General features: G+C 36.3%; 1 protein-coding gene across 1 annotated transcript in view; it reads left to right on the top strand.

Moving 5' to 3' along the window:
• Positions 1–27,304, top strand: part of GTDC1 (glycosyltransferase like domain containing 1) — a 258,670-nt gene that overhangs the window by 75,887 nt on the left and 155,479 nt on the right. The window contains exon 4 of the mRNA XM_081328161.1: positions 1,781–1,991. Within this exon, the coding sequence (XP_081184287.1) occupies positions 1,781–1,991 (211 nt within the window). The remainder of the gene's footprint in view (positions 1–1,780; positions 1,992–27,304) is intronic.

Here is a 27,304-nt window from a genome sequence, read left to right as displayed (position 1 = left end):
TACCACTGGTTGAAAAGCCCTGTTGTAAGGGATGCGAGAATATATCAGAAGCATTCTAGGGGCGCAGGGTATAGAAAAGGTTGGGAGCCATTGCTCTAAATCAAGCTTAAGGGAAGGGACCTGATCTAAAGGGAGGCTCATCTAAAAGAAAGCAGGAGTGGGCTGTTTTGGATCTCTGGGAGTCTGCTGTTCAGAGGGCAGATGCCATAGCAAGAAGGCACATTTGCTGGGTCTCATCAGATGGCATTGTTTAATAGGTGGATATGAAGTGTGAAAACTCTATCAAATCATACTGGATGTGCAGACACTATAGGTTGATCTTTCAGGTAAAGAGGTCCTATGTCATTAAGAGCTTTATAGATGACAACTAACAATTTGAATTGTATCTTGAAGCCTACGGATAATTATGGCAGCTTACAAGGCAAAAGCATTATATGGACACATCTTGGTATGCCCATAATGGCTCATGTGGCTACATTCTGGACCACTTGAAGTTCTTTGAGGGATACTTGAAGAGCAGCCCCATATAGAGCATATTGACACAATCTGTAAAGCAGTGGCCTTATGTTATCCTCTTTCCTCTTGTTATTTTGGAACGTTATATTTAATTGCCTAATGTTTATTTCTAACTTAGTTTTCTAGTTTTCTTTGACTAGAAGTGTGAACAGCTTCCTTAATGTATGATATTGTTTACTTTCAGCCATATATAGTAGTGTAGTAATGATCTGCTGGGAGAAAAATACTTTTGGTTGTCTCTAACTTTAGAGGCAGATGTTATACGGGTAAATTAATATGCCAGACCCTTATGTTGTTCTGTCATAGTTCCTTTAAATCAGTTTCTTTTATTGAACTCAATATGAAAACTTATTTTGATTGAATTGTACTTTAAACATTAGATTTATGTGTTGCCTTCCAGAGAGCAAAATCTATAAAAAACAAATCAACCGTATTTTCTATATGAATACCACTCTCTCTTATTCTCAGTATGTATACATACAACACACACACACACACACACACAGACTCTTTGAACTTATGACCACAACCGGGACTGGAACTTTTGTTGCTAAATGAGGTGGTAATTAAGTGAAACCTTTTTGCCATTGTTGTTAAATGAATCACCACCGTCATTTAAGTGAATCATGTTGTCATTAGGGGAATCTGGCTTTGCCCATTGACTTTACTTATTGGAAGCCAGCTGGGAAAGTTGCAAGTGACAAATCATGTGACCCCCCCCCCCCCCAGAATGCTCCAGCTGTCGTAAATGCATGCCGGTTGCCAAGTGGCTGAGTTTTGATCACATGACCCCAGGGACACTGCGATAATTGTAAATGGGAGGACAAGTCATAAGTCACTTTTTTTCAGTGCCATCATAACTTGGAATGGTCACTAAGTGAATGGTCATTAGTCGAGAACCGACTGCATGTATATATATATAAATGGGAAACAGTGAGACAAAGTTAAAGCCTAGGCAGTTTCAAGCACATTGCACATATGACCAAATTATTAACTGTACCCTAAATTTTAATGAGATCTGACTTTGATTAATAGATATTCTCCTTTTTGCCTTGCTTGCAGTTTTAATTAGTCTTTTTAAAATTAAACTTATTAATGAAACAAAAAAAGATTGAATCCCTTTAAACTGAGCTCCCTGCCTGAATTCTTGTCATGTACTTCTGCTTTTATCATGATCCTGTATGACACCTTTAAAAATGAACTAATTATCATCTAAGCTTTTTTTTATTAATATTGATTTGAATTTATGTATTTTATTTTTAAGACTCTCCAACAACTTGGGAAACGCGTAAGAGAATGAGCGTTCTGCTAATTGAAGCTTTTTATGGAGGTTCACATAAGCAGCTCATGGACCTTCTTGAAGAGGAAATAGGAGACTGCGTCCTTTTTACTCTTCCAGCGAAGAAATGGCACTGGAGGGCAAGGACTGCAGCTGTGCACTTTATGCAGAATGTACCAGCCAGTGCTGATTACAGGTAAAGAGAACTATGAAGACCTTTCTGATGCTAAATGTAGAGTTTCAGATTGAGGCATAACACAATTCAATAGTATCTGAGGTCACCTAGAGACAACATCCTGGCTAAAAGGTTGAAATGCCCAGTAGTTCCAAGAATGTCTTCAGTTCAGTCTTCAGATATTTGATTGAAGAACATTTCACAGTAGAGTTGTGGATAAAAATACAAAACCAGCTGCCCGTGGAGCTTAGGACCGCCCCTGACCTTCGTTCATTCCGCCGGGACCTGAAGACCTGGCTCTTTGAGCTCTCCGGCCCAGGCTGAGAATTTTTAACTGAGGTTTTTAGTTAAGGGATAATTTAAATTGTTTTTTAACTTTTGTATTTTGTACTGCTTGATTTTAAATACCCTGTAAACCGCCCTGAGTCCTTCGGGAAAGGGCGGTATATAAATTTAATAAAATTAAAATTAAATTAAATTAAATTAAAAACCTTTGAGCAGAGATGACTGATAGTTGTGATCTTAGGGCAAGGGTGGGAACCATTGCCCTTTTATGACTTGTGGACTTCAACTCCCAGAATTCCTGAGCCAGCCATGGGCTTAGTAACAGATTTGTTTTTTTGCAAGCCGTGGAATTTCATTTAGTCTTCAACATCTACCTTGGCATCAAAGAAATCACTTTTATCTGAGACGTAACAAGTGGTATAAGGTCAGGCAATATATCGAGAAGGCCAAAAGGGAGGATTCCCATATGCCAGTAAAACATGTTTTATTGTTGACCCAATGCATTTTGAAGTTAATCTTTTATCAAGGGCACAGTGTTTGCACTGGTCAATTTTAATTAAATGAAATGCCTTTCTAGAAATAGAAAGATTTTGCTATCCTGCAAAGGCTGTGAAGAGAAGACAGGTGGGACACTAGATTGAGGTCCATCGTCCAAAAATCTGTCTCCCATGACCCTGCTAAATATATTGGTGTTGGTGTTGGGATACACAGATGGACCTCTAAAGATAATCTTTGTAGATAAGTTGGCTCATTTTCTAACAATGAAGACTTAAAGACTTCCATCAAAAGAGGCCAGAAAGCAAAAGGAAATGTGATGGAATTTCTTCTAGCCAACCAGATCCCATCTACCAGTTCTGTTTGGAACACAACATTGGGTCTAAAGCCAGATTAGAATAGATTTGAAGTATCCGTATCCCCCCAAAAAACCTCTATTTGGCTTTTATGTTCAAACAACTTGCCCCAGTAAAATCTTAATACTATGTTAAGTCAAAACAAATCAGTGTTAATAAACTCAGGGTTAAGATAAAACAACCTATTAGCTTATTACTTGAATTGGGAAGGTAGAGTTCTAAGATGGCGGCGTCTGGATCGGCTGTGGCTGCATTGGCTCTTGAAGGTGAAAAGTTTTGGGAGGGATATAGGCCACATGATCGGGAAGGTTTTAATGTGTTTGAGCAACACGGTGCAACTAAGGTAACATACGACCAACAATCTTTGCTGGCATGGCGAGTTTCTAGCTGTTTTGGAACTGTTGGTGAGACCATTAAAGGTCGTCGGTGCTGTTTGAAATCGTTCTGCTGGCAGCAAGATCTGACTGCTGGCCCAGTGACAGATTCTACTGCAAATCAGGGCTGTTTCCAAAGGAGGCAGAGGAGGAGAGGTCCAGGGTCTTATGAAGCAAAGGAACTGGATGAGGCTGTTGGCAGGCCCAGAGGAAGGGAGGGAGGCTTTTGGAGGAGTTGGTGGTGGCAGCAGTGTGCTCCAAGGGCGAAAAGAAGCAAGGCCTCTTTAAGGAAAAGGTGGAAGAGACAGGATCAGAAAAAGGAAAGGAGGCGAGGTTGTCATGCAGGAATACAAGCTAATTTGAGGGCTAATCCACATGGAGCTCTGTTTCCATCTGTCCTGTTTGCCATCCCATCATTTGCTCCCTAGAGACTAAAATGGACAATCTGAAACTTGAGCTGGCCACAAACAAGGAGTGTATATTGGAGGTGGTGATCCTTTGAGAGCTGTATGCAACAAATTTTCATTTTGATGTATGCCGATTGGTGAATATTCAAAGTGAACAATAAAGTTGTTGTTGTTGTTGTTGTTGAACTTCTCCTATTAGGCAGAATTAGATAGTAGTTTTCAGGTAGCGGATACTGCGTCAAAATGAGAGTAGTAGCAAAACATTTGGAGGACAAAGTTATATCTGCCATGCTGCTTAATTGGTTCTGCCTAAAGTAATGCGTTGCCCTTGTGGTGGAAGAAGCTGTCTCTCTGCTGATGTTGAAAGAAGATGAATCTATTAAGTGTGATCAGCCGATCTACATGGAATATGACAAAGAAACTATTTAGTCCTTCTCAAGCAGCAAAATTCCATTGGCTGGTGCTGTGGATAATTCTCTCTGCTTTTCATGTACATTGCTTGGAAGATTTGAGACCGAGGAAATAGACTCATTTTATCACAGAAGTTTGGCTTTTGCCTCTGCTGAGTTCAATTTAGCTTAAAGAGTTACCATATTTGACTCTTCCTTTAAATAATCAGACCTACCAATGCATGTCCAAAGCATGATTTCCTAATTTAAGGGGTCTATATGTTTCAATTGATGGACTTTTTGTATTATGTTTTATGTCTCGAATCTTTCATTATTAAATGTTTTCAATTTTTATTTGTAATGCATGTCAGACTTCTCACTGCCCAATAAATCTGGCTGAGAAGAAAATGAGCCTTTTTGCTACTTAGGACATCTGTGTAAGTATTGATTTTTGAAATTTATTTATTAGAACATACTTTACATAGTTCTCAGATAAAGACCCCCAGAGTTGCTTCCTAGCTTTATAGTTGCAGCATGGAAAGATATGACTCAAACAAAAAAATAATAAATTGGGAAGTAGAAGGAAAACTCAGATGTTAAGTTATTGAAAGTTATAAATTATTCCTTTAGTGTCCCTTCCCTTGCATGAAACAGTCCAATGGGCAGGGTTATTTTATTGTCCCACAAATCTAGGAAACAACATGCTTTGCAAAACAGGACTATCAGTTGCAAAGTGAACTATGTCTCTTCAGTTCATGCAAAGTTCCACTATTATCCTTCTAAGTCAATGCTGAATTTTGTCCCTCTTACAGGATGCATGCAACGACAACAATAAATTTTATTGATTAGTTGTCTGACCATATGAAAAACCTATAAAACCAATACAGAGAAAATAACACCACAGATTCACAATAAATTGTCATTCTGTCCCTTACAGTTAGCAAACAAAGAAAGAAAGCAAAGCAGAAAGCCATATTTTCATTTATTGGAAACACAGTTACTGAGCAAGCTAGTAACTAACCATGATTTTCAATTCTGCATTTGATTATCTTTCTTATGCAAAAGTTTTTGAAACTGATATTTTCCTGTTTTATTTTTTCTTCTTCTTTGATACTTGTATTTGCTTCCCAAATAACTCTTATTTCTCTGGGATGAGAAAAGGTCAATACATATTGGTTGTCCAAATTTGAGATTAATTATTTTGTGATCTAGGCTTCTCAAATGTTGCTTCTAATTCTAAGAGTTGAAAGAGTTTTAGATTAGTTCACATTTTGCATGTGTGAAGTAGAATAAGTGAGGATTTTGATTTGCTTGGCTTTTGAAACTATCCTGTTTTCTTGGACTATGTATAATACAATATTATGCATTTTTTCTACATCACAACCCTCCAACGTGTTGCAGTGTTATCTCAGTTCCTTCAGGTTCAGCAGCCCAAGCTGTCCAGAGCAAGTTGCTTTAAACTAATCAGACATAACTCATAGGCATACACCTCATTAGTTTACTGCACAGTTACAGTGACCTAAGATAACTTAATCCCAATTTGTTAAATAACCTGTATTTTAAAAGAAAGTTCTAGAACCTTGTAAACTTATTTGAAATTACCAAACTTGCAATCTGTCATGTAGTTCTGTTCAATATAGCACTCAGGAAAATATGGGCAAATTAAAAAAAATATCTACATTTAACAAGATCAACGTTATGAAGAAGTAAGGATACTGCTTTTTCTTTTGATATTGATAATAAACAACATAGTTTTATGTTGGTATTGTCTTTATAAGCATGTGGTTGTGGTAGTCCATCTGCAGTTAAAACACTGAAGGTCCCATTAATTTTGGGGGAAGAACTAATCTGTTTTATATTTGCTTACTAGTATCTGTAGGTCTTCCATGAGCTAATCTTTGCTTGACCACGTGTGATGGTGGTGGAGATGGTGATAATTAGCAATAATAAATGCTTGTGCTATGTTTGCTTTTTAGTTCTGGGTTTTAACTGCCTTTGTGGTGAGGGGGTTTTTTTATTCATAGTTGATTCTGGAGTATGTAATGGTGAGCTTCCTAAAGTCTTTTATTGGGGAGGCATACAAACTTCAATAACTAAGCAAATAAATAAGAACATAGCAGTTTGATTTCAGTTCCAGAAAGGTGCTTTGGAACATGCATGTGTAAACTGTTTGCAGCAGTTTAAAGTAGCAATGCACAGCCCTAATAAATGGAATACAAGTAGTTCTAGACTTACAACCAAAAATTGGTACCAGAACTTCTATCGCTAAGCAAGGCAGATGTTAAGTGAGTCACACACAAGTTTACATTTTTTTTAAAAAAAATGCATGCTCTGGTATCCTGGCTTCTGCTGTGTTTCTGATACATCATTTGAAAGAGGAATTATACCTCCAGTTTCATGTCGGGCCAGTTTTATATAATTCTATTTGTTTATACAAAATAGCTTTTCTCTTTTCTTCTATCTTTGGCCAAGTAAGAACGTCCTCAGTTTGGAGACAATTAGATTCTCATCATCTTCAACATATGTAGATGGAACTTATTTTTAAATAATCAGGAAGACAGGCTTTTCTTGGTATTGTCAGAAAGTCTTGTTCAAACCTCAAAAGAAGAATAGTTTAAAGGATAATAAAAATAGACTGGAGTCTAAGCAGAGAGATGTCTTATTAAAATACACATTGACTAACCCATCTGTTGTTCTTGAGATTTAGATCTTCCCTCAAGCTTAGCACGAATCTTGCTATTTGCTGAGCAAAAGAGAATAGGCTTCTTCCTGATATATTTAAATCTCCCGACTTACAATTATTCATTATTATGTTATAGTGAATATTATTATTGTTATTGTTATTGTTATTGTTATTGTTATTGTTATTGTTATTGTTATTGTAAAGTTGGAAGGTACCTTGGAGGTTATCTAGTCCAACCCCCTGCTCAGGCAGGAAACACTATACCATTTCAGACAAATGGCTGTCCGTATGAACGACTATCTTCAAAAGTTCAGGAGTGAAAGTATTACAAAACACATGCCATGGTGCTTCTGCACAATATTTCATAGTCCAACAGTTTAATGTTTTCTAAAATCCTTGGCAACCCAAGCAGCAGGTTTCATATGAATGTAGCTTGTGGAAGATGTTGTCAGTAGATAAGATATATTCAGTTATTTCCGGGTGTTGAAGGTAAGTGAACAATATTGGATTAACTAGTCTGAAGATTAATATGGATGTCACGTCAATGGGAAGGAGATTGCAAATGGCAATCATGTGTCATTGTATTTAACAATAATATGGAATTTGCTTAATGGTGGTAACCTAAAGTGCCAGGATGGCCACCACTAAGTGACACAGTTACGTGACATTGTACTTTATGACCCCATCACTTAGTGATGGAAATTCCAGTCCCAGTTACCATTGTTAACTGAGGGTTACCTGCAGGTGGTTCTTAACAAAACGATTTCACAATCCAAAGCTCTCCTGATTTTTTTTGTATCGTTTTCACTGCTTTCCTAAATATCGGGAAGGAAGGCACCCCTTGAGTCTTTTGATGTAGGCTGTCCCAGAGGGTAGGAGCAACCCCAGAGATGCATGAATTCATGGTGTATTTTTTTTTTCTTTTTCTTTTAATAATAAACATTACAAGTAAGAAGATAAAAATGAACACAAACTAAAGAAAAAAAATAGAAAGTGCAGAAGAGAACAAATGGAAAAAAAATAATATAAAGAAAAAGATAAGTACATAAAGAAATTACTTCCCTCTTCATCACAAGCTTAAAAATATTTAATAGCTTATCACCTTCTCTTGAAATACAACAAAATATCTCTTCCCATATCTCACCTCTTATTTATAAATAAATTTTATTTTATTTTTTTATTTATTTTAATTCCATTTATATCCCGCCCTTCTCCGAAGACTCAGGGCGGCTTTACAAGCTTAGCAGTAGCCTTCATTCTATGTATATGCCTGCTTGTTAGGGCTTTCACACACACCCCCAAGCGGCATTATTACAAAGTCAGCTTAATTGCCCCCAACAATCTGGGTCCTCATTTTACCTACCTGGGAAGGATGGAAGGCTGAGTCAACCTTGAGCCTGGTGGGACTCGAACCTGCACTAATTGCAGGCAGCTGGTGTTACTTAAGGAGGCATTAGCCCACTGCTCCACCAAGGCTCTTAAATCCTTAAAGCCTCGTTCAGTTTTTGTTAGCAAAAGTCCATTAAGGGTTGCCAGTGGTAAATAATGTATCTCTTTTAAGATTCACCAAATAAACACACTTTATATTCCTTCCTTTCACTTTTAAGTCTTGATATTTAATTCCTGCAAATAATGTCCCAGAACCTGATTTCTTTTAATTTCTTTTGTTCCTTCTCACAGAAGTTTTCAAAACCTAACAAGCACAAGCCCCTTTTCTAAATCTCTTAAAGGAAAATTATCCAGGTCATTCTCTTGGTTTCTTATTTGCACATTCGTTATTTGCTTTTAGCCAAGCTGCCTTCAGTTCACTGTTTCTTCCCCAGAAGTCCCTGAATATGTCCCAATCTTCTGAATATCTTGTGGGGTAATGTTCAGCATCTCCAGCTGTGTGAACTGGAAGAGTAAGTTCTACTTGAAGCAGTTTTGTAGATATCTGGGCACCTAGCCATAAATGGCTTTCTATGTCAAAACTATCCCTTTGAATTGAATCCAGAAGCCTATAGGTAGTCAGTGCTTAGCTCAGAGGCAAGGGGATGATAGCTTGATAATTCTGTGAGATTACAGTAGTCTACATAGAAGGTAACTAGACTTTGAGGGCCTCTTTATCTTGGAAAGGCATAACTGGTGCATTGTCCATAGATAAGCAAAGACTCTTCTAGCCACATCCTTTGACTTATCTAACAGTAGCTATGGGCCTGGAAGTGCCCACTTGTTATTCCATTAGAACAAAAAAACACCTCAATCTTCTCCTGATTCAATTTCACCTTCTTTCATCCAGGCTCTCACAGCCTCCAGTGACTGCTTCAAGGCTTCATTTGCATTGTATATTTTAGGATTCCATCAATATACTGGTGAGACCTCACCCCAAATGGATGAATGCTTTGTTCCAGTGGAGCTTTGTAAATGTTAAAAAGTAAGGGAAGGTACCAACTCTCAACTGAGCAGCTACTGAACGGCAACTACTCTTTGCTCATTACCATTAGAGAACATTGCCCACTGTCTTCCCAGCATTATTCCTTTTCATCTTCAAGATGTTGAGTTGCCAAAGAGAAATTCCAATGCACAACATTCCTAAAGTAAGTTGCAAATTTTTAGATGAGACTCAAGGAATGAATAACAACAAATGGGATACATCACAGAATATGTATACACCGAAGAATGAATGCTGAAGGTTATTGTGATGTTGAAAAATAGTTATAATAGTTCATTTTAATATCTAGGCATGAATCTTGATTATCTGAAAATGAACCCATGAACAACATAGAAATAAAACAAATGCAAGACAGATTAAAAGGATAAAGTACAGCAATTGAAAGTAATAAATGTAGAAACACTGAATAGTAATGCATGATTTCATTACACTTTATGGCTGAGTAAATACCTATATACGTTATATAGATAGCACACGTAATGCATTTAACGAAAAACATAACAGTTCCCTAGAATCTTTCAAAACCTAAAACTAAAGAAACAAATCTTTTGAAGTCTGAAAAATAAAAATCACAAAGCTTTCTTATTAAGACTTTTTTTAAAAAAAACAATCAACAAAACTTACCCATGTCAGTAGTGATTGTAAATATACAGGAGTTCTGAGTTTTAGCTCCAGTAGTTGCTTGATTATCAAAGTAGGAAACCCAGGAATAGGTTTAATGAGCTAGCGGTATATACACTTTTTTCAAAAGGTTCTTAATCTCATTTATGCTCAGAGACATGGGATGACATGTAACAAAAGGCTCTCATCAGTATGCAGCGATTCTTTAAATTACTCAATTTAATATTGATGCTGATATGGACATAGTTCTCAGATCTAATAAAGAAATACCTTTAACTAATAGTCTCCATCCAATATGAATTATGACATGGAAGAAAACCATAAGAAACTTCTCTGAATGATTAAACTCAGTTGGGATAGATGCAAGCAATTGTGACGTTGTGATTTATTAGGTTATTCTTGTAATATCCTTCTCCCCCTGCCCCCCAAATGAGCTGGTAATCTAGCCAGATCCTTAGATCTGTATTATAGGCAGAATTCACTTCTGCACAGCATCTATAATTTAGGTGTAGAGTACCATGATTAAAAATCACACCAAATATGTTTTGGACATTATTATAATCTTTCCAATGAGATCCTTTTTTATTAACCCTGTATTATCTAATGCAGGAATGATGAAGACATCATTCATCTTTCTCTGCCTGTATTTCCTTGCAAAGTGGCAAATGTGTTCTTAAAATAGTACCTTGTTAGATATCCATGGTGAAACCTATTTGACCCAAACATCTCAGAGTCATTCTTTATGGTTACACCAATTTTTCTTAACTTCAAATGTCATGTGAATAAAGAAAATTCTAACATAACAGGAAGTTTCTTCTGCTTTGTAATATTCATGAAGTTTGCATTGTCAATATGTTTTACTTTCCATTCACAGTTTTGCACTGGTTTGCACTGAACTCCAGTCAGAATGGGTTATTCCTAACTTACAGTAATTACCCTAAAGTTTTTGGAGTTATACTTTGTTTGAAAAGAAATGTGCACATTGTAGAAATGGAACAACAAACCTTTAAGGGGAAATGTGTAGAGGAGGTTACACAGGAAGAAAATGTAAAGAAATCTTGTCATATTTTAACTGAAAAGCTACCATCTGGCGACATTTTTATTAAACACAAAGCATATTAATTCAAAGTGAACGTTAAGTTTATATTGAAGTCTTCCTGAATAATTTTCAGGTTTCTTACTTGTACCACCCTCCCCTCATTTTTCCCAATGCAGAATTATTGGGCAGAATTTATAGTTTGACTTTAGAAATCTCTAAATCACCAGATTGTGTGACGGTATTACTATGCTCAGACAAATTGACCAAGGTTGTTCTCATACGTAATCCTGTTATTATCAGGTTCTTTAGATAAGAAAGGAATTCTGTTGATGTACTGTTTCTGAATCTCCTTGGTAGATTGGAAAGATGGCATTGGAAAGATCAAGATCAAGATTTACTGTTTTAAAACTTCTGATATCCATGATTCTCATGGATCAGCAGTTCTCACTGTACATCTATCACATCTACACACACACACACACACACACACACACACACACACACACACACAGAGAGAGAGAGAGAGAGAGAGAGAGAGAGAAGGAAGAAACAGATAAATGTAGGAAATGCAACAGGAGTCAGCCATCTAATAAGATGACTCACATCTGAAGACAGCTTTGAGTTGATTATCATTTATATGTTGATAATTTCTAAGTAAAATGTTCATTTGCTGGCTGCTGTAGTTGAGGCCCAGTTTTGAATTACCTTCTCTGGAGCAGCCTGGGAATGGCATATCTCAAAGACTGCTCAATGCCATCTCTGACAGCCTCATCCAGTTGTCTGGGAAGTGGTGACTTCACCCAAAAGGCAGAGGAGATGTGTATATGGCATTTAGATCAAAAATGATGTTCGGTACTCCTCTTATCTCGTTAAACCTGGACTTTTTATTGATGGTGAAAACATAAGTGTTCAAAGTACCTTTGCGGTAGATACAAGCTGAACAATATTATTTTAACTTGGTTCTGGACTGTTCATTGTTTCCCTTTCTTCTCAACTTTTCATCTTAGTGATGGGAATTTTTTTTAAAAAAAAACAACACAGATGCATACAAGTAGTCCTTGACTTACAACCTTTCTTTTAGGGGCCATCTGAAGTTACAACACCAAAAAAGTGACTTATGACTTTTTTCATACTTTACAACTGTTGCAGCATCCCCATGGTCGTGTGATTAACATTTGGATGCTTGACAACTGACATGTATTTATGATGGTTGCAGTGTCCCGGGGTCCTGTGATCATGTTTTGTGACCTTCTGACAAGCAAAAACAACGGGGAAGCCTGATTCACTTTAGAACTATGCTACTAACTAACAAATGCAGTGGTTCGCTTAACCACTGTGGCAAGGAAGGCCGTAAAATAGGGTGAAACTCACTTAACTGTTTTGCTTAGCAATGGAAATTTTGGGCTCAATTATGGTCATAAGTTGACGACTACCTGTATCAGATTTGGCTGAGTGTTGGATCCTAGATTGAAGTGAGCAGTGTAAGTAGGAGCAGATTTTTGTTATAGTTTGTGACAGAATGGATAGGTCAAAAACAGGGGTAGGTAACCTTGGCTCTTTTATGACTCATGGACTTCAACTCCCAGAATTCCTGAGCCAGCTGTGCTGAGGGAAAAGGGAGAGGTTTCCAAGCTGAGCCATACTGGCTCAGGAATTCTAGGAGTTGAAGTCCACGAGTCATAAAAGAGCCAAGGTTACCTACCCCTGGTCTAAATCATTTTAAAATTCTGAGCTCCCATGAATCTCAAATCCTGATTAATTTGTCCAAGGCCCTGCAAAGGGTGTTGCTACAGCAGCATCTCTGCAGACACATTTTTGCCATTTGTATAAAACAGATGAGCATGGGAGGAACTTGGATATTGAGGTCAGAATGATGATTCTGACCTCAGTATCCAAGTTCCTCCCATGCTCATCTGTTTTATACTAATGACAAAAATGTGACAGCAGAGATGCTGCTGCAGCAACACCCTTTGCAGATCATCGTCTTTGAGAGTAGGGAGATTGTGGGAATGAAACAGATTGTGTAGCCCAGCCCACACAGTTTCTGGCCATTTGGGAATGGTTTTAGAATCGTTGTAGTCCAAAACCCAATAAGTCACCACTTTGTCAACTCTTGGATTAACTACAGTAGAGGCAGTGGCAACTTTGTTATCTATAATTAGTGGATTCAGAATGAAAATGAAATTTTATAACGAGCCTATTTATTTGATTAAGTATTCTGATGTATATATATATATCTTGGCAGATGATCTAACATTACCAAAAATTCACAAATTAAAAATATTGAAGAAGTAGAAACTTTTAAATGATTTTCAAGAAAAGTCAAAATGAGACCCTTGCACTTTGGAAATAAATTTTCTTGATATATAAATGTACATCTAAAGCAGGCATGTCAAACTCGTGACGTCATGTGACGTCGTGCGACGTATCATGACTTTTTCCCTATTGCTGGCAATGGGGAGGGCGCGGTTTCGTTGTGATGCATCCGGCCTGTGGGCCAGCAGTTTGACATGCCTGATCTAAAGGAACTTGTTTATTTTAAAAATACGTACAAAAATAAAGTGATTTAATACATTGGTTTTAAAAGTTAGAGTATATTCCATCTTAAGTTTATTTTGCTTTCCAGAAAATATGGAGATCTGAATTCAGCATATTAGGAATACTGTATATTTGTCCTATATATTTAGAGATGTTATCTCCACAACCTGATAGGACATTACATAATTGATTTCCATTGAGAAAACTGAAAAACCAAGAAATCTTTCTCCTTTAATTTCTCTCTGTTTCTCTCTTATTTTTACACACACACACACGCACGCACGCTCACTCACATGCACGGAAGCCAATACAAAGCTAAAATTTGCCTCAGGTCTTAGTATCATGTTAGATATTTCAACAAAGTAATCCATGTTCTGACTGCATACCTCAGCGCTGTCTTAGTAAGTTGGTGCCTTTTGCAGCCATAAGGGATTTTCTGCATATAGTTCCATCAGTTAAAATAATGGCTTTTCTCTTGTAAAAAATGTAATAAGCATACCGTTTGTCTTTTAAAATACAATTGTCAATTTTTAAGAGATAAATATATTTTGAGTATTTACCCTGAAGATCTTTAAGGAGTACAGTCTGGTAGAAATAAAAGTCTTTTATTCATGTGAACAGTTACCTGAGGTGGTGGTATAAAATGTAATATGTTAACATTTCTTTTTTAAAAAAATATATTATAAGAACTATTAAAATCACACACCCAACATTCCTGTATAACTTTGAATCCATTTGTATGAAGTTTTGCTTCTTAGTTACTCATCTTTTTTATTATTTTTTGCAAGCTGTTTTTTTGCTCTGGTCCACTGAGAATGATGTTGTGTTGGGAAGTAAGCACATTAAAAGATGCCATTTCAAACAGTGCAGATCCTTCCCTTTGTTTCTTGATGTTTAAACATTTAGTATGATGTACCATTTTATGTTGGCCAAACTCAAGTATTGCCTTAAGAAAAGGTTTTGTTTTTTTCTTTCTTAAAGGCAAATGGCTGCTTTTGGTTTTTAGGCACAGAAATGGAACATGCATATTTATGTTCCTACTGTTTGATCTCATAATACTTGTACATTTGAGAGATTTTCCCTTTCTGCACTTCCATTATCATGGAATAGAAGAAAAAAAAAGGAAGAATTTAGATTCATCTATTATAGTCTAATAGTATCAATAAAGTTATTCTATATTGTATATTAACACTTAAGTGCATTTGGCGGGGAGTTGAGGTATTTAATTCCTTTTCTTCTAGGGACTGAATTTTAAAGTATTAATTATACATTATTATTTTTTCCCCTAGATTCCTATTCAGAGGTGAATGAAAAGTATATTAGTGATATATCAGTTTATAAAGACCTCCAAGGGACAAGATGTCCTGCTTTTTAATTGAAATCTTACCTTTAGAGTTGGTAGAGAGCAGATAATAAATTTTTATCTCAGGTGTAAGTGCACATCCCAAAGTCAAGAATGAAATGGCTGGAATACAAAATGGTTGGAGCCAGATGTCACATTTGGAATTTTGGCAATATTGTGTGCAGTTATACAAAATGGTTTTTAGGGCGGGCATACCCACTCATAAAACATTCACTTACCTGAAAGCAAACTAGTGAAATTGCTGCAGTTTATATAGCTGGGTAATATTGTGAGTACATGTGGATTGGTAAAACATGAACTGACAGTTTATTTCAATGATGTCCCATCTTTTCTGCTCCAGGCAAGCACTCAGGATGCCTACTAAAATGTAAAATAAAGCAGAACTTGTGAAAGTAAGCAACACAGTGGCAATTAACAGTCAGATAAATACTGAAACCATTAACATGAAAAGCTGGGCAAAAAGGAAATGCAGGTTTGCAGATCATTTAAGCAAGAGGATAGGGCCGATTCATAGTTCCAGCGGAGTACATAACAAAATCTGGAAGCACTACAGGTTCAAACAATCTTCATTGACTCTCTGACAATGGAAACTTCCTAGTCAGCTTAACCAAGCAAGATCATAACAGTGTTTATCCTGTAGTATATTCAGTTCCTCCATTGGAAACACTCTTAGCTCATCCGTCTGACCTGACTGAGCTAGATCCACCAGACTGGATGCCAGAGCAAGAGAAAAGAGGTCATCTTATTAGATCATTCTGGTTGCAAAGAGCATGGTTTCACAGTTCCACAGTTGTACAATGGTTCCCTGCCTGAACTGCTCAACCTCATTGGCTATAGATTTACCAGACTATTGGGTTTTGGATACTTTAATTTTGTTTCACAGGGTCAAAAATGGCCTAGGATTTACAGGATGGTTCATCTACTGGCTTACTCCAGGTCATCATTTGTTTAACCAATGCTAGGTGGAAACTTTAGATCTGTTTTTCTCCTCAAAGGAAATAAGACATGTTCAAGTGTGGGAAATATTTTTCTCGGTCTTTTGTTGTGGATAGATCACTTCCCTGTGACTATGTGGTAGAATGGAACCACTGAAATCCACAGGGAGGTTAGGCAGATTAAGATGTTTTCTCTGGGTTTCTGATGTGTCTTTTGGACTTTCAGGTGGTATTTTGGGAAATTTCCCAATAATTTGGAAGCAGTTCTTTCAAGTTCTAGTTGACATTAGGAACATTAAAATGTTGAAAACATAAGTTAGTATTGTTCTTAAGTATCTATTTCTTGACTGTTGATCCTTGGGGCTTCTTTGTCATACTATGGAGATTTGGAAGAAGATGCCTAAAGAATGCAGGGAGAAGACAAGAACAAATTTATTGGAATAAGGGACACCCTCTTGGGATAGTTGTACTCCTTTATCAGTACATAATTCCAGCCAGTAATTGTGGAAGAAGAAAAATAAGTGCTGGACTACTTTTGTATGGAACGCCCAAGAGATCGTCCAACTTCTCCATTTTGGTCAACATTTCCATAAAGTGTCTGGAAATCATCTGTCCTCATGAGATGAAATATCAATATGGGGAGGATAGCGAGCATCCCCATTCAGAACCAAATGGTAGAGGCAGTAGAAGTCCTGACCCTACGTTTAGACTTTAGAGGTTGTCATGGTTTGGATGGCAAGAAATGGATTCACACCAAATCCAAAGAAAGCAGAATGGGTTTGATGATATTAAAGAAGTTAAATGATTCCAAGATTATACCAGCTTTGATTCTGGGCAGAGTTTTGTTCCACCTGAAAAAGCAAGGTCACAATCTGCAGAATCTTCCTTGATGTGTAGGAGGAAAGAGTATTGGTTATGTTTGCTGCCTTGAGTTAAATATAAATGACCTTTGCTCCTTCCGCCGTGACCTGAAAACTCACCTATTTGAACAAGCCGGCCTGGTCTGATGGATTTGGGGTATTTTAATTGTAATTTTAATTAATTTTTACTACAATTGGGCTATTCTATTTAATTCTTATCTTACCTTTTGTATATTGTATTTTTATTGCATTTTATTGCCCTGTACACCGCCCTGAGTCCTTCGGGAGAAGGACGGTATAGAAATTAATTAATTAAATAAATAAATAAATAAATAAATAAATAAATAAATAAATAAATAAATAAATAAATAAATAAATAAATATAATAGTGGATAAGAAGCAGATGTGTGGGTAGGAAGGAAGGAAGAGAGAGAGAGAGAGGTACAGAGATACAGAGAGAGAGAAACAATACATTGGATAACTGTTAATCATGAATTAATTTGTTCACTTGCATAAAACTTTGGTCCATAATTCGCTATCCTTATAGAAGTAATAAGACAGAAAAATGTGGAAGATACATCAAAGTACGTAAAATATAAACAGCTATCACAGACATGTAATGGATCCTTAGATGGAAGGATCTAAAAACATCTAAGATGTAAAGATCAAAATATGTTTACTGCAATATTATGGGCAAAGTATTTTGAAATTTGGACAGCTGCAGTCTATGGAGTATAAAATCCTTGGTATTTTATTATTATTATATACACAAAGATGAGAAATAATAGCTGCCAGTTTTTGTTATCAGGAAAATCTATTGACAAATTTTGATAATCACTAAAGCAACCAGATGGCTATTTCCATGATTGGGAAAGAAGAACAAATATCCATATATACCCATTGGTATTAGGTATTATTCAGTCCTTCAGCTTATCATTAGATAATATAGTAAGATAATGTTTCATCTTCTCATTTATAAAACACAGAGAGTTTTCAAAAACAACACACTATTACTCTGAATCCATTCTTAAAACCAGAAGTGTGGAAAGAGCATCTTTCCATGTTGATACAATTACTCTTTTTTTGTGTGTGTCCCAGGCTTGATAAAGCCAAAACTCTGCACAATTTATGAATTTTAGGAATATAGATTTGTGAAGCTTTAGGAATATAGTTCCACATTACATTAATTTGTACAGTGCAAGTAACCCTCACTTAAAGACTGGTTGCTTAGTGGCCAATAAGAGTTATGGCAGACACACACACACACACTCCCCAAAAGCTATTTACAACCTGGCCCTGAAGCACCCTCTTGTATCACTTTGTCACATGACTGTGGTGTGGATCCATAAGCAGCTGCCATTTTCTATGCAGCTGCATTGAATGGTCGCTGGGAAAATGGCGGTCCCTCCCGAAATCGCACCATGTAGCTATGTGACCAAGTGATCCACTCTGCTTCTCTAACACAGTCTATGCAGTGTTGTGGAAGATCCAGAGCTCTGGATTATTTCAGAAGGTAAGTGCTTGATGTGTGATGGATGGTGAAGAGAAGGCCCAAGCCCTGCAAGTTCTGGGTGCAGTGGGAAAGCAGTCGCAAGGCCTCTGCGGGCCCCAAGGGGCAGGAAGCAGAGTATGGGGTATCTTGGGGTGGGAGATGCCTCGGGAAACCCAGGCTAGGTGGGTCTGAGCCTATGCTAGGTCTCCCACATCCTCCTCTACCTTTAAGGTGCCCCATGCTCCACTTAGTGATCCATGTGGTCATTTAATGACTACATCAGGGAGACCAGGGAGTAGGAGTCATTAAGCAAAGCCAACTTGCTTAACAGACATCACCACTTGTGACTGTAATGACCAGATTCCATTACGGTTGTAAATCATAGATTGCCTCTGTTTCATTTGAAAATTGTCCAGGTATATTTAATAATTTAAAAGAAAGCAAGGCTACATCTGGAGAAGACCAAATCTTGTGAGTTAAAGAATCTTCAGATTTCTTACAATGACAGCCGAAAAACAAAAGTGCCCTAGTATATGATCCTTTTTTAAACATTGTTTGAGGGCTCCAATAAAGAAATATTTTCAGATGAATTATTTCCATTTTTAAATATAAGTATATTTTAGATTTCTTAGGTGTTTGTGTAACATACCCGATAAGAGGAGGTTCCTTCAATCCTTCATAATATTAATCCTGTCTAACCCTACAACTGACTGAATCAGCACACCTGTTCCATCTAGTTTAGCATGTTGTTTGAAAATAGCTGATGATAAGTTGCTGGAGCTGTGCAAAACATTCAGGCCTAGAGAAGCCATGTCTTCTTAAATGATAAAGACTGAGTAATGGTTTAGAGAGGTTTCTCGGTTAATATTTGCATGCATGCACAATTGGTTGGCTTTGCAGCTGAGGAGGTGTATATGGCATTCTGTTGGAGAGTTGGACGGGACTTAGGAGGTCTTCTAATCCAACCCCCTGCTGAAGCAGGAGACCCTATATCATTTCAGACAAATGACTGTCCAATCTCTTCTTAAAAATCTCCCACAATTTGATGGAGTGATGGAGCAACCACAACTTCTGAGGCAAGCCGTTCTAATTATTCTAATTTCAGGAAATTTTTCCCTTATTTTTAGGTTGGTTCTCTCCTTAATTAGTTTCCACCCATTGCTTCTTGTCCTGCCTTAGGTTGCCTTGGAGAATACATTGAGCCCCTCTTCTTTGTGGCAGCCCCTCAAATATTGGAACACTGCCGTCATGTTATCAAGCTACACTAGTTCTTCTGAAGAACATTACTTCCTCAGAACTTAAATACTTGGAATGTTTTTATAAATCTGCTTCAGTTGTAAGACTGGAGTTAAATTTGTTTCTGTCTACCTCAACTTGAATACCATAAGTTGTATGCAGGAAAGTCCAGGGTGATGCCTAGATAATTCAATAGTCCTATTTTATATGATACGTTTCAATTGAGAATAACTACATTATCTACTTAAGCCTTAATAGTCTTGGCTTATTGATAGTCCTTGAGTTACAGCAATAATTGGGACGGGGAATTCTATCGCCTAAGTCACATAGCCATAAAGTGTAATGTCACATTACTATATGCTTTTTAGCAATTGGTGATTTTGACAGTTCTGGCTGAATGAGGACCCAGATTGTTGGGGGCAATAAGCTGACTTTGTAATAATGCCGCTTGGGGTGTGTGTGAAAGCCCTAACAAGCAGGCATATACATAGAATGAAGGCTACTGCTAAGCTTGTAAGCCGCCCTGAGTCTTCGGAGAAGGGCGGGATATAAATGTAATAAAAACAAATAAATAAAATAAAATAAATATTGTTAAACGAGGACCTTAATGGTTCTTTAAGCAAGAATCTTACGTGGTTGTGACTTCCAACTTCCTGCCTGCTTCTTTATTGATTTTGCTTGTGGGAAGCTGGCAGGGAATGCTCCATTGATGGGAACTCTGAAGACCCATTGTAAGTCTCCCAGGTTTGGCGCTGCACGAATGGTCATAACTTGAGGACTACCTGTATTAGATCTAATAGAGAAGCATTGGCCCCCAGTTGAGGTAGAAGAGGCGATAATTTACTAGTTACGAAATCTTGGTTTCACTTATATTACATTTTACCCGAATTTCACAAATGGACCTCAGTCCAGTTAAACTCTTTCAACTGGATTGTTGTCCATTTCTGAGCTCAGTTAAAATGTGGGCTTACATTTGAACTCCTACATAATCTGGAGATTTAAATGTGCATTCAGTAGTTTCTGGCTGTCTTGGTTCTGCTTTTTCTATTTATTGTGTCTCATCAGCTATCTATTTTATTTTTTATTCCTTTAGTTATAATATGCTTACCCTGAAATTGTTAGCAAACTCAAGAGCCCCAAGAAGCTCTCTGCTGAAGCTGAAGAAAATTAATTTAACAAACATTAAATAATAGTATATCATTTTCTTCAACATCCCACATATTGCAGAATTTACACTAATTTAATTTGTGTTCTGTAATTTCTTTAAAAAAATATTTTCTGAACATGCCGGATAGGATGTGTACTAAGAAATGTATTCGGTATATGCTGATTTAATTATTTGAACTATTTGGCATTCTGATGTAAATGCTGCCTGCAGAAATAAGTTATAAATACACGACCAGTCGCACTTGGCTTGCTGAAAAAGAATTAAATGCTGATAAGATTTTCCACAGTGATTGAAAATAACTTTTGTATTTAACCTTTCTCCCTTTGCAGTCCTACCCATTTATTTGGTCTTCTGGCAATAAGTACCATTGATTTAATCATATATTATTTCATAACCAAATTTGCTGTATCTTATAAAAATCACACAGTATTGAGTATGGTGTAGGTTTTTTTTATTTACCTAGTTCTGTCATTGAACTGTATTGCATTCACTGCATATTATTATGTAATTATAGACTCCATTGGGACTAAAACAGTGGATAAATTGCATAAATAAAGTGAATATTAAAAAGAATGGCAACCATAAATGGATGTTCTGGTATTTTCTGTAGTGTTTCATAGCTCCACCATTTTGCAGAAATCTGTATTTTGTACAATAGTTTTGGACATCATTGTGCATTTAAATGTCACCATTGAACTGTCCACTTGTAAGAGTTGAAGCTTCAGGCTGTGTTCACCCATCTGGCCGAGGGAAGTGAAGGATCAAGGCTCACTGGATTTTGCAAGAGAACGGAATTCAGCCTTGGGCAAGGGTAGGAAGGCCACACATGTCTGTCAGAAGAAATTGCTCTGCAGTAAGTCAGTTATCATTAGTGCTCAGGTTTATGCCCCAGAATTATCTAAGGCTGCTGATCTCATGAAGGTTACCAGGAAGCTTTTTTTAGAGGGTGCATAGTGTGTATGTATCCTGTTCATTCAATGTAAATACAGTATATAATTACTGGTTTCTCTCTCTCTCTCTCTCTCTCTCTCTCTCTCTCTCTCTCTCTCTCTCTCTCTCTCTGTGTGTGTGTGTGTGTGTGTGTGTGTGTGTGTGTGTGAGAGAGAGAGAGAGAGAGAGAGAGAGTGAGAGAGAGAGAGAGAGTGTGTGTTCCCATCAATTTCTCGATCGCTGAGGCACTAGCTTAGGATAACAGATACTGTTATATTTTGCAAATAATACCCCCAAACCCTCCAAAGCCCAAATATGTAATACTACAACTTTTAAATTATTTGGCTTTTTTAAAAGAGCTTTTGATCTTTAAAAAAGAAGATATTTTAAATAAGTGAGAATGAGGAGTGCGATTCATATAGGCCTACAGAGAGCAAAATATATCTAACTTATGAGGCTTGGACCATCTGCAAAATAATTCAAGAACATTGTTATATATTTTCCATAGATCATGTTACTGCATAACATTTAAAAATCTAAAAATTACAAGCAAGTTCAGTGTTAACTCTGATTCTTGTTGCCAATCTGGGCAGTGCTCCCTAGTTTTAAAAAGTATTATTTATTGAAATACCTCTTGTTCATATAAATTAGGCATAAACAACTTGGTATATTTGGATTTCAATCCCCAATATTTCTCACAATGAGATGGATTTATGAGTTATACTGTAATCCTAAGTGTTCGAAAAACCTCATATTAATGCTTACCTGGGACATAAAGGAAACCATTCCAATTTTCCTCCTTAAGGTTGTCTTATCGATTTATTTTTCTGTCTCTTAACGTGGATAAACAAAATATGAAAATAGAGCTGATTAAAAGGACTAATAAAGTTAATAATGTATATATTTACTGAAATATTACAATAAGGATGCATTAATATAATACAATAATTTACATTACACTCAAATGCACACTCCTGAATTATGAGTAAACTCCACATGGTTGATATCCCCATTCAACATGGTCTACAAGTTATATATGAGAGGTCAGGCTGATAATTAAGCATCTGGAACTAGGTTTGATGAATAGGCAGAAGAACAGATGATTGCTGTTACAGAAGCTGAATCTTCTCTGGCTTTTGCTTTCATGTATTTATAGCAGTTACTTCTGAAACAATTCTGTATGGCAGACTAGCTTGAGAAGAAAGAGTAAAATATGACATAACATTTACAATAAGAATGAATTATGTATTATATTTATGTAATGTAATACAGTTTGACATATGAATAATTCATTAAAAGAGGTAGGAAGCTTGATAGATCTCTAATGGATGATGAAGTTGACTTCTAAGCTTAATCAGTAGCATTCTAGGTAAGGCCTATTTGGGGAAGTCTCTCAGCAATTGTTTGAATGTAATAGTAATAATTATCATCCAAATTTTTGGTCCAGGTACACCATATGGGTTGTCATAGCACTCTGTTTCCAATTCCTTACATGACAATGACAGACATAGTAGGAACTGCTGCCTCACTGGTCTTACGTGACTAATATACTAATAAATAAGCAATTTCCTAGGCGGTTAAGTATTATTAGTCAGTGAACTCAGACTAAAAAATATAAAAGATCTTGCTATCAGGTCCCTGGTGAAAATATTGCAGGTGAAGCTGGACATAATGTTATTTGGTTGTTACATAATCCTGCTGATATATATTTATACTGTAGTTTATTGAAACTCCTAGGTCAGGGGTCAGCAACCTGAAACAGTGAAAGAGCCACTTGGAACCGGTTCCCTCACAAAAGGAAAAACTGGGAGCCGCAAAAAATGTGTGCGCATGCGCGTACATGCACACATGCGCAGAACAGGGTTTGACTGAAGAGTGGAGCCAAGGCAAGATATGCACCTACCCTGCATATTTGAATTGATTGGTTGAACTTTTTTAGTCCCACTTTTTTTTGGGACTGCACATGGCAGAGAACTGGGAGCCACAGGAGACGTCTGAAAGAGCCACATGCGGCTCCGGAGCCGCGGGTTGCAGACCTGTGTCCTAGGTCCTACATCTACTTATTTTGTTGTTGTGGCCTTCAAGTCAACGTGGACTCCTCATGATAATGCTTGGATTAGTTTCTGCAGTTTTCTTGGACTTAGAAGTGATTTGTCTTTGCCTGCTCCTTCCTAGGATTGAGAGAAGTGACTGTCCTAGGGTCACCCTACTGTCTAGCCTGGTGCCTTAACTACTACCCCAAACTCTCTCTAGCCCCATCTTTATATACTGTTACCAAACCCACGTTATTCTGTTTTGTGTATTTAACTTATATTTCGATGTCTAGTTGCAAAAACGTTCCATCTATGTAGCAATATATTTTAGTTAGACTAGGTTTAATCCTCTATCCAATCAAGATAGCTTAAGCCTTGTGAAGTGCCAATCCATACCATTCCATTTGCTGTCACTTTCTATCTGATGGACATTATTCTCCTCCATCTGATTCACTTATAAAACATGTTAATCAACATTTGGCCCAGGACACAAGTTTAATACAATGGGATGATGCAGCTTTTGAGCAATTGCCATGAAATCAGTAGCCACTTTGATATAATATTAACTGTCCCAAAGAGTCAAATATACTCCCATTCACCATATATTCAAACAGGATAAAATTATTATTTATTTGTCCAGCTTCTAATTTCATTTTATATTACATAGTAGGATAGTTGTCCATTCTGAATCAATGCATACTTCCTTATTTTTAAGTTGAGTGAATTGTCTGTGTGCATATCCTGTGTTTTTTTTTAATTTTTATTAAGATATCAATACTAATAATAGATAAATAAAAATACTTTTTGTTATGCTTTTCAATCGGTCATCAGTTAAGACATGAAATGAAGAGGCAGCCTTTTCAGAAACACATAAGGAACTTTTCATTTTTTAAAAAAATTGTAAGAGTCTAAAATGGCATGTTTAAAATTAATTTTGCCAAGAGCTATTTTTATCTTTTCCTTCCCTCTTAGATGGCAACCTATTTAGGTTTTTGGTTTTTTTTGATAGAGAGATTGAGAGCGTGAAAGAGTTTCTTTAATCAGATTAGGCTCAAGGAAACCGATAGCTATCTATTTGGCTCATGTCTTCTGCTGCTGTTCTTATTTAGTTACAAGACAGTTGCAGGCTTAAAATCTTTTAAAACACATTTGCTCAAATTACAGGATAAGTACAGATTATATTATATAAGATGCATATTTCTCAGCTAATATAGATATTGTTATGGAAAATTATTTCTTCTATAATTATATTGTAAATTAAAAGAAGACCCCGTATTTTCAGGTATTAATTTTAGTGAAATAATTCTTTTTAACAAAACTAAAACAGGGAACAATTGATAATGATGAATTTGCTTAAATAAAGGATTATACTATAATATATTAGAGTGTTTACATGTTTAATTTTCCCCCCTATGTTTGTACAATATATCACATACAAGCAAACCAAGTAACATGAAAATTTTAATTGTCTCCCTCTGTATGAGTGAGATGGGCGACTTAGAAATGTGAAAAATAAATTTTAAAAAATAATCTTTTTACCATTATTCATGCTGAAAGCTAATAATTCAGCATGACCAGGTCAGCATAGTCAGGCTAAGTGTCTTCTCTGGCATTGTAAACTAAGAACATATGGAATCTGTGCAGCACTAGTACCATTCTACATAAATATTATATAGGTTTGGCAGCACATCAAACACAAGTTTAGACACTTCAACATCCCAGTAAAGATACTCTCTAATTTTAGGAATGGCTGTGTGAAGAATGTTCACTATTTATATGGGCAACTGGAATCCAAACAGGTGTCATCACAGCATCACACATTATGATTATCACTTTTCCCTCTTGTATGAAGAATATATTCAGAAAAAAGTTTCTGAAAGGTAGCAACTTACAGCACCTGTTATATCAGGGCACTGCAGTTCCTGGTAAAATTTGTCATAACTATATACGATGGTGACATTTAGTTTCTATGAATATTTCAGCATTTTAGGACTTGGATCCATTCTAGGAATATTTCAGCATTCTAGCAAGGCAAGTTTAGCTGAAATGAAAATCTGATGTGTGTAATCTTTACATGCTTTAGTATTAATAGTATTCTATTATTCACTCAAACTATGTGGAATATATTTTGTAAGGCTTCAGTTTTTTTCTCACATTACGGACTTTTGTTACTTCCAACTGTTAGGCTTTATATTGCAATATTTGTGGAACTCCCTGTAGAGTAATTAAAGTGCTGTAAGTAAATCTGTGCTACTGAAATTTAAATGTTTGATTGGATTATGTGAAATTTTTTACGATCTGGTATCAAAAGTGTTGTGCATTCCTGTAATTGCATGGGACTTGTTTGTCAACTACTTTTCTGTGTTTGTGAATTTAAACTTTTAAACTTTTTTTTTTTTAAAAAAGAAACAAAAATGTCTGGGGAATTGAGCTCAAGTCAGCTAAGAAAACTTGTTTTCCCTTGGAAACTGACTACATTCAGTAAGCATATTCCTGTAACACTGGTAGAGTTGCATTGGTAGAGTTGCATTGGAACATCAAAATAGGAAAGAGATTAAAAATATAAAACCTTCAAATTATAATGAGTTGTTTGAGTGAAAATAGCGTGCAGTCTTGTGAGATTCCAGAAGAATAAAAATGAAAATAGATCTGAACTTTTCAGATGAGCGTGGAACCGGAAGGAAGGAAGGAAGGAAGGAAGGAAGGAAGGAAGGAAGGAAGGAAGGAAGGTATCTGTCCTTCCTGTTATCTCTGGACTTTGACAGAGGAAACATTGATGCAGGAATATGTACACAAGCAGAAATGACAGGTCTTAATGAAAAAAAATAAGGAAAGAAACATTTAGAAAAGATTCTACTAAGAGTTGAAGAGAAGAGAAACTTAAGGGAAATTTATCAATATGTTGCTTCTGAACTGTTTCTAGTTTCCAAATGATCTCCATACATAAGGTGACAATTTGTCCTTAAGCATGATCTTTTCTCATAGAGATTTTTTTATTCGAGGAATATATTCATTTTTGAAAGAAATCAAAAATAATCTTCAATTCTAGGTGGATTATTATATTACTCTTATTATAGGATTAATCCTTTCTAGGTGGGAAATCTTGAATCTGCAGGTTAATTATGGACTGTGAAATCTTAACTTGTTGAAATATACGAAAAGGATAATTTAGATTTGGAAACCAGAAAGATCTGGTTGTAGACCTGTTAATTCCAATCATATTTAGACAGTGTAGAATCCATGGTATCTCTAAAGCCATCAACAGGAACTTTGGAAACCATTATATAATAAGAATGAAATTTAAATTTGAAACATTTATTGGCCCAGACACCTTGATTACTCATGAAGTTTTGTTGAAATTTGGATGTTTCCAAATTTCATATATTGATATTGCAATACTGTAAAAGAAAGTAATCTAAAGCCCAAAGGAAATGGAATGTGAGAATGGGTGGAATTCTAGACACGTTACAAAGTGACAAGGGTATGAGTAAATATATGTACATATACAGAACAAATAGAAATCTAGTTTTTCTTAAAGTTTCTGTAGATTCCACAGTCTCTTTTCTATACTATTAATTGGGTCACCATAATGTATAATGTATAACATTTAAGAAAACCAAGATCATGGCATCCGGCCCTCTCAATTCCTGGCAAATAGATGGGGAAGAAATGGAGGTAGTGACAGATTTTATTTTCCTG

The sequence above is a fragment of the Vipera berus genome, assembly GCF_964194415.1.
Source record: "Vipera berus genome assembly, chromosome: 1".
Lineage (NCBI taxonomy): Eukaryota > Metazoa > Chordata > Lepidosauria > Squamata > Viperidae > Vipera > Vipera berus.
The sequence above is the reverse complement of the archived record's forward strand: the minus strand, read 5'-3'. Positions and strand labels throughout refer to the sequence as shown.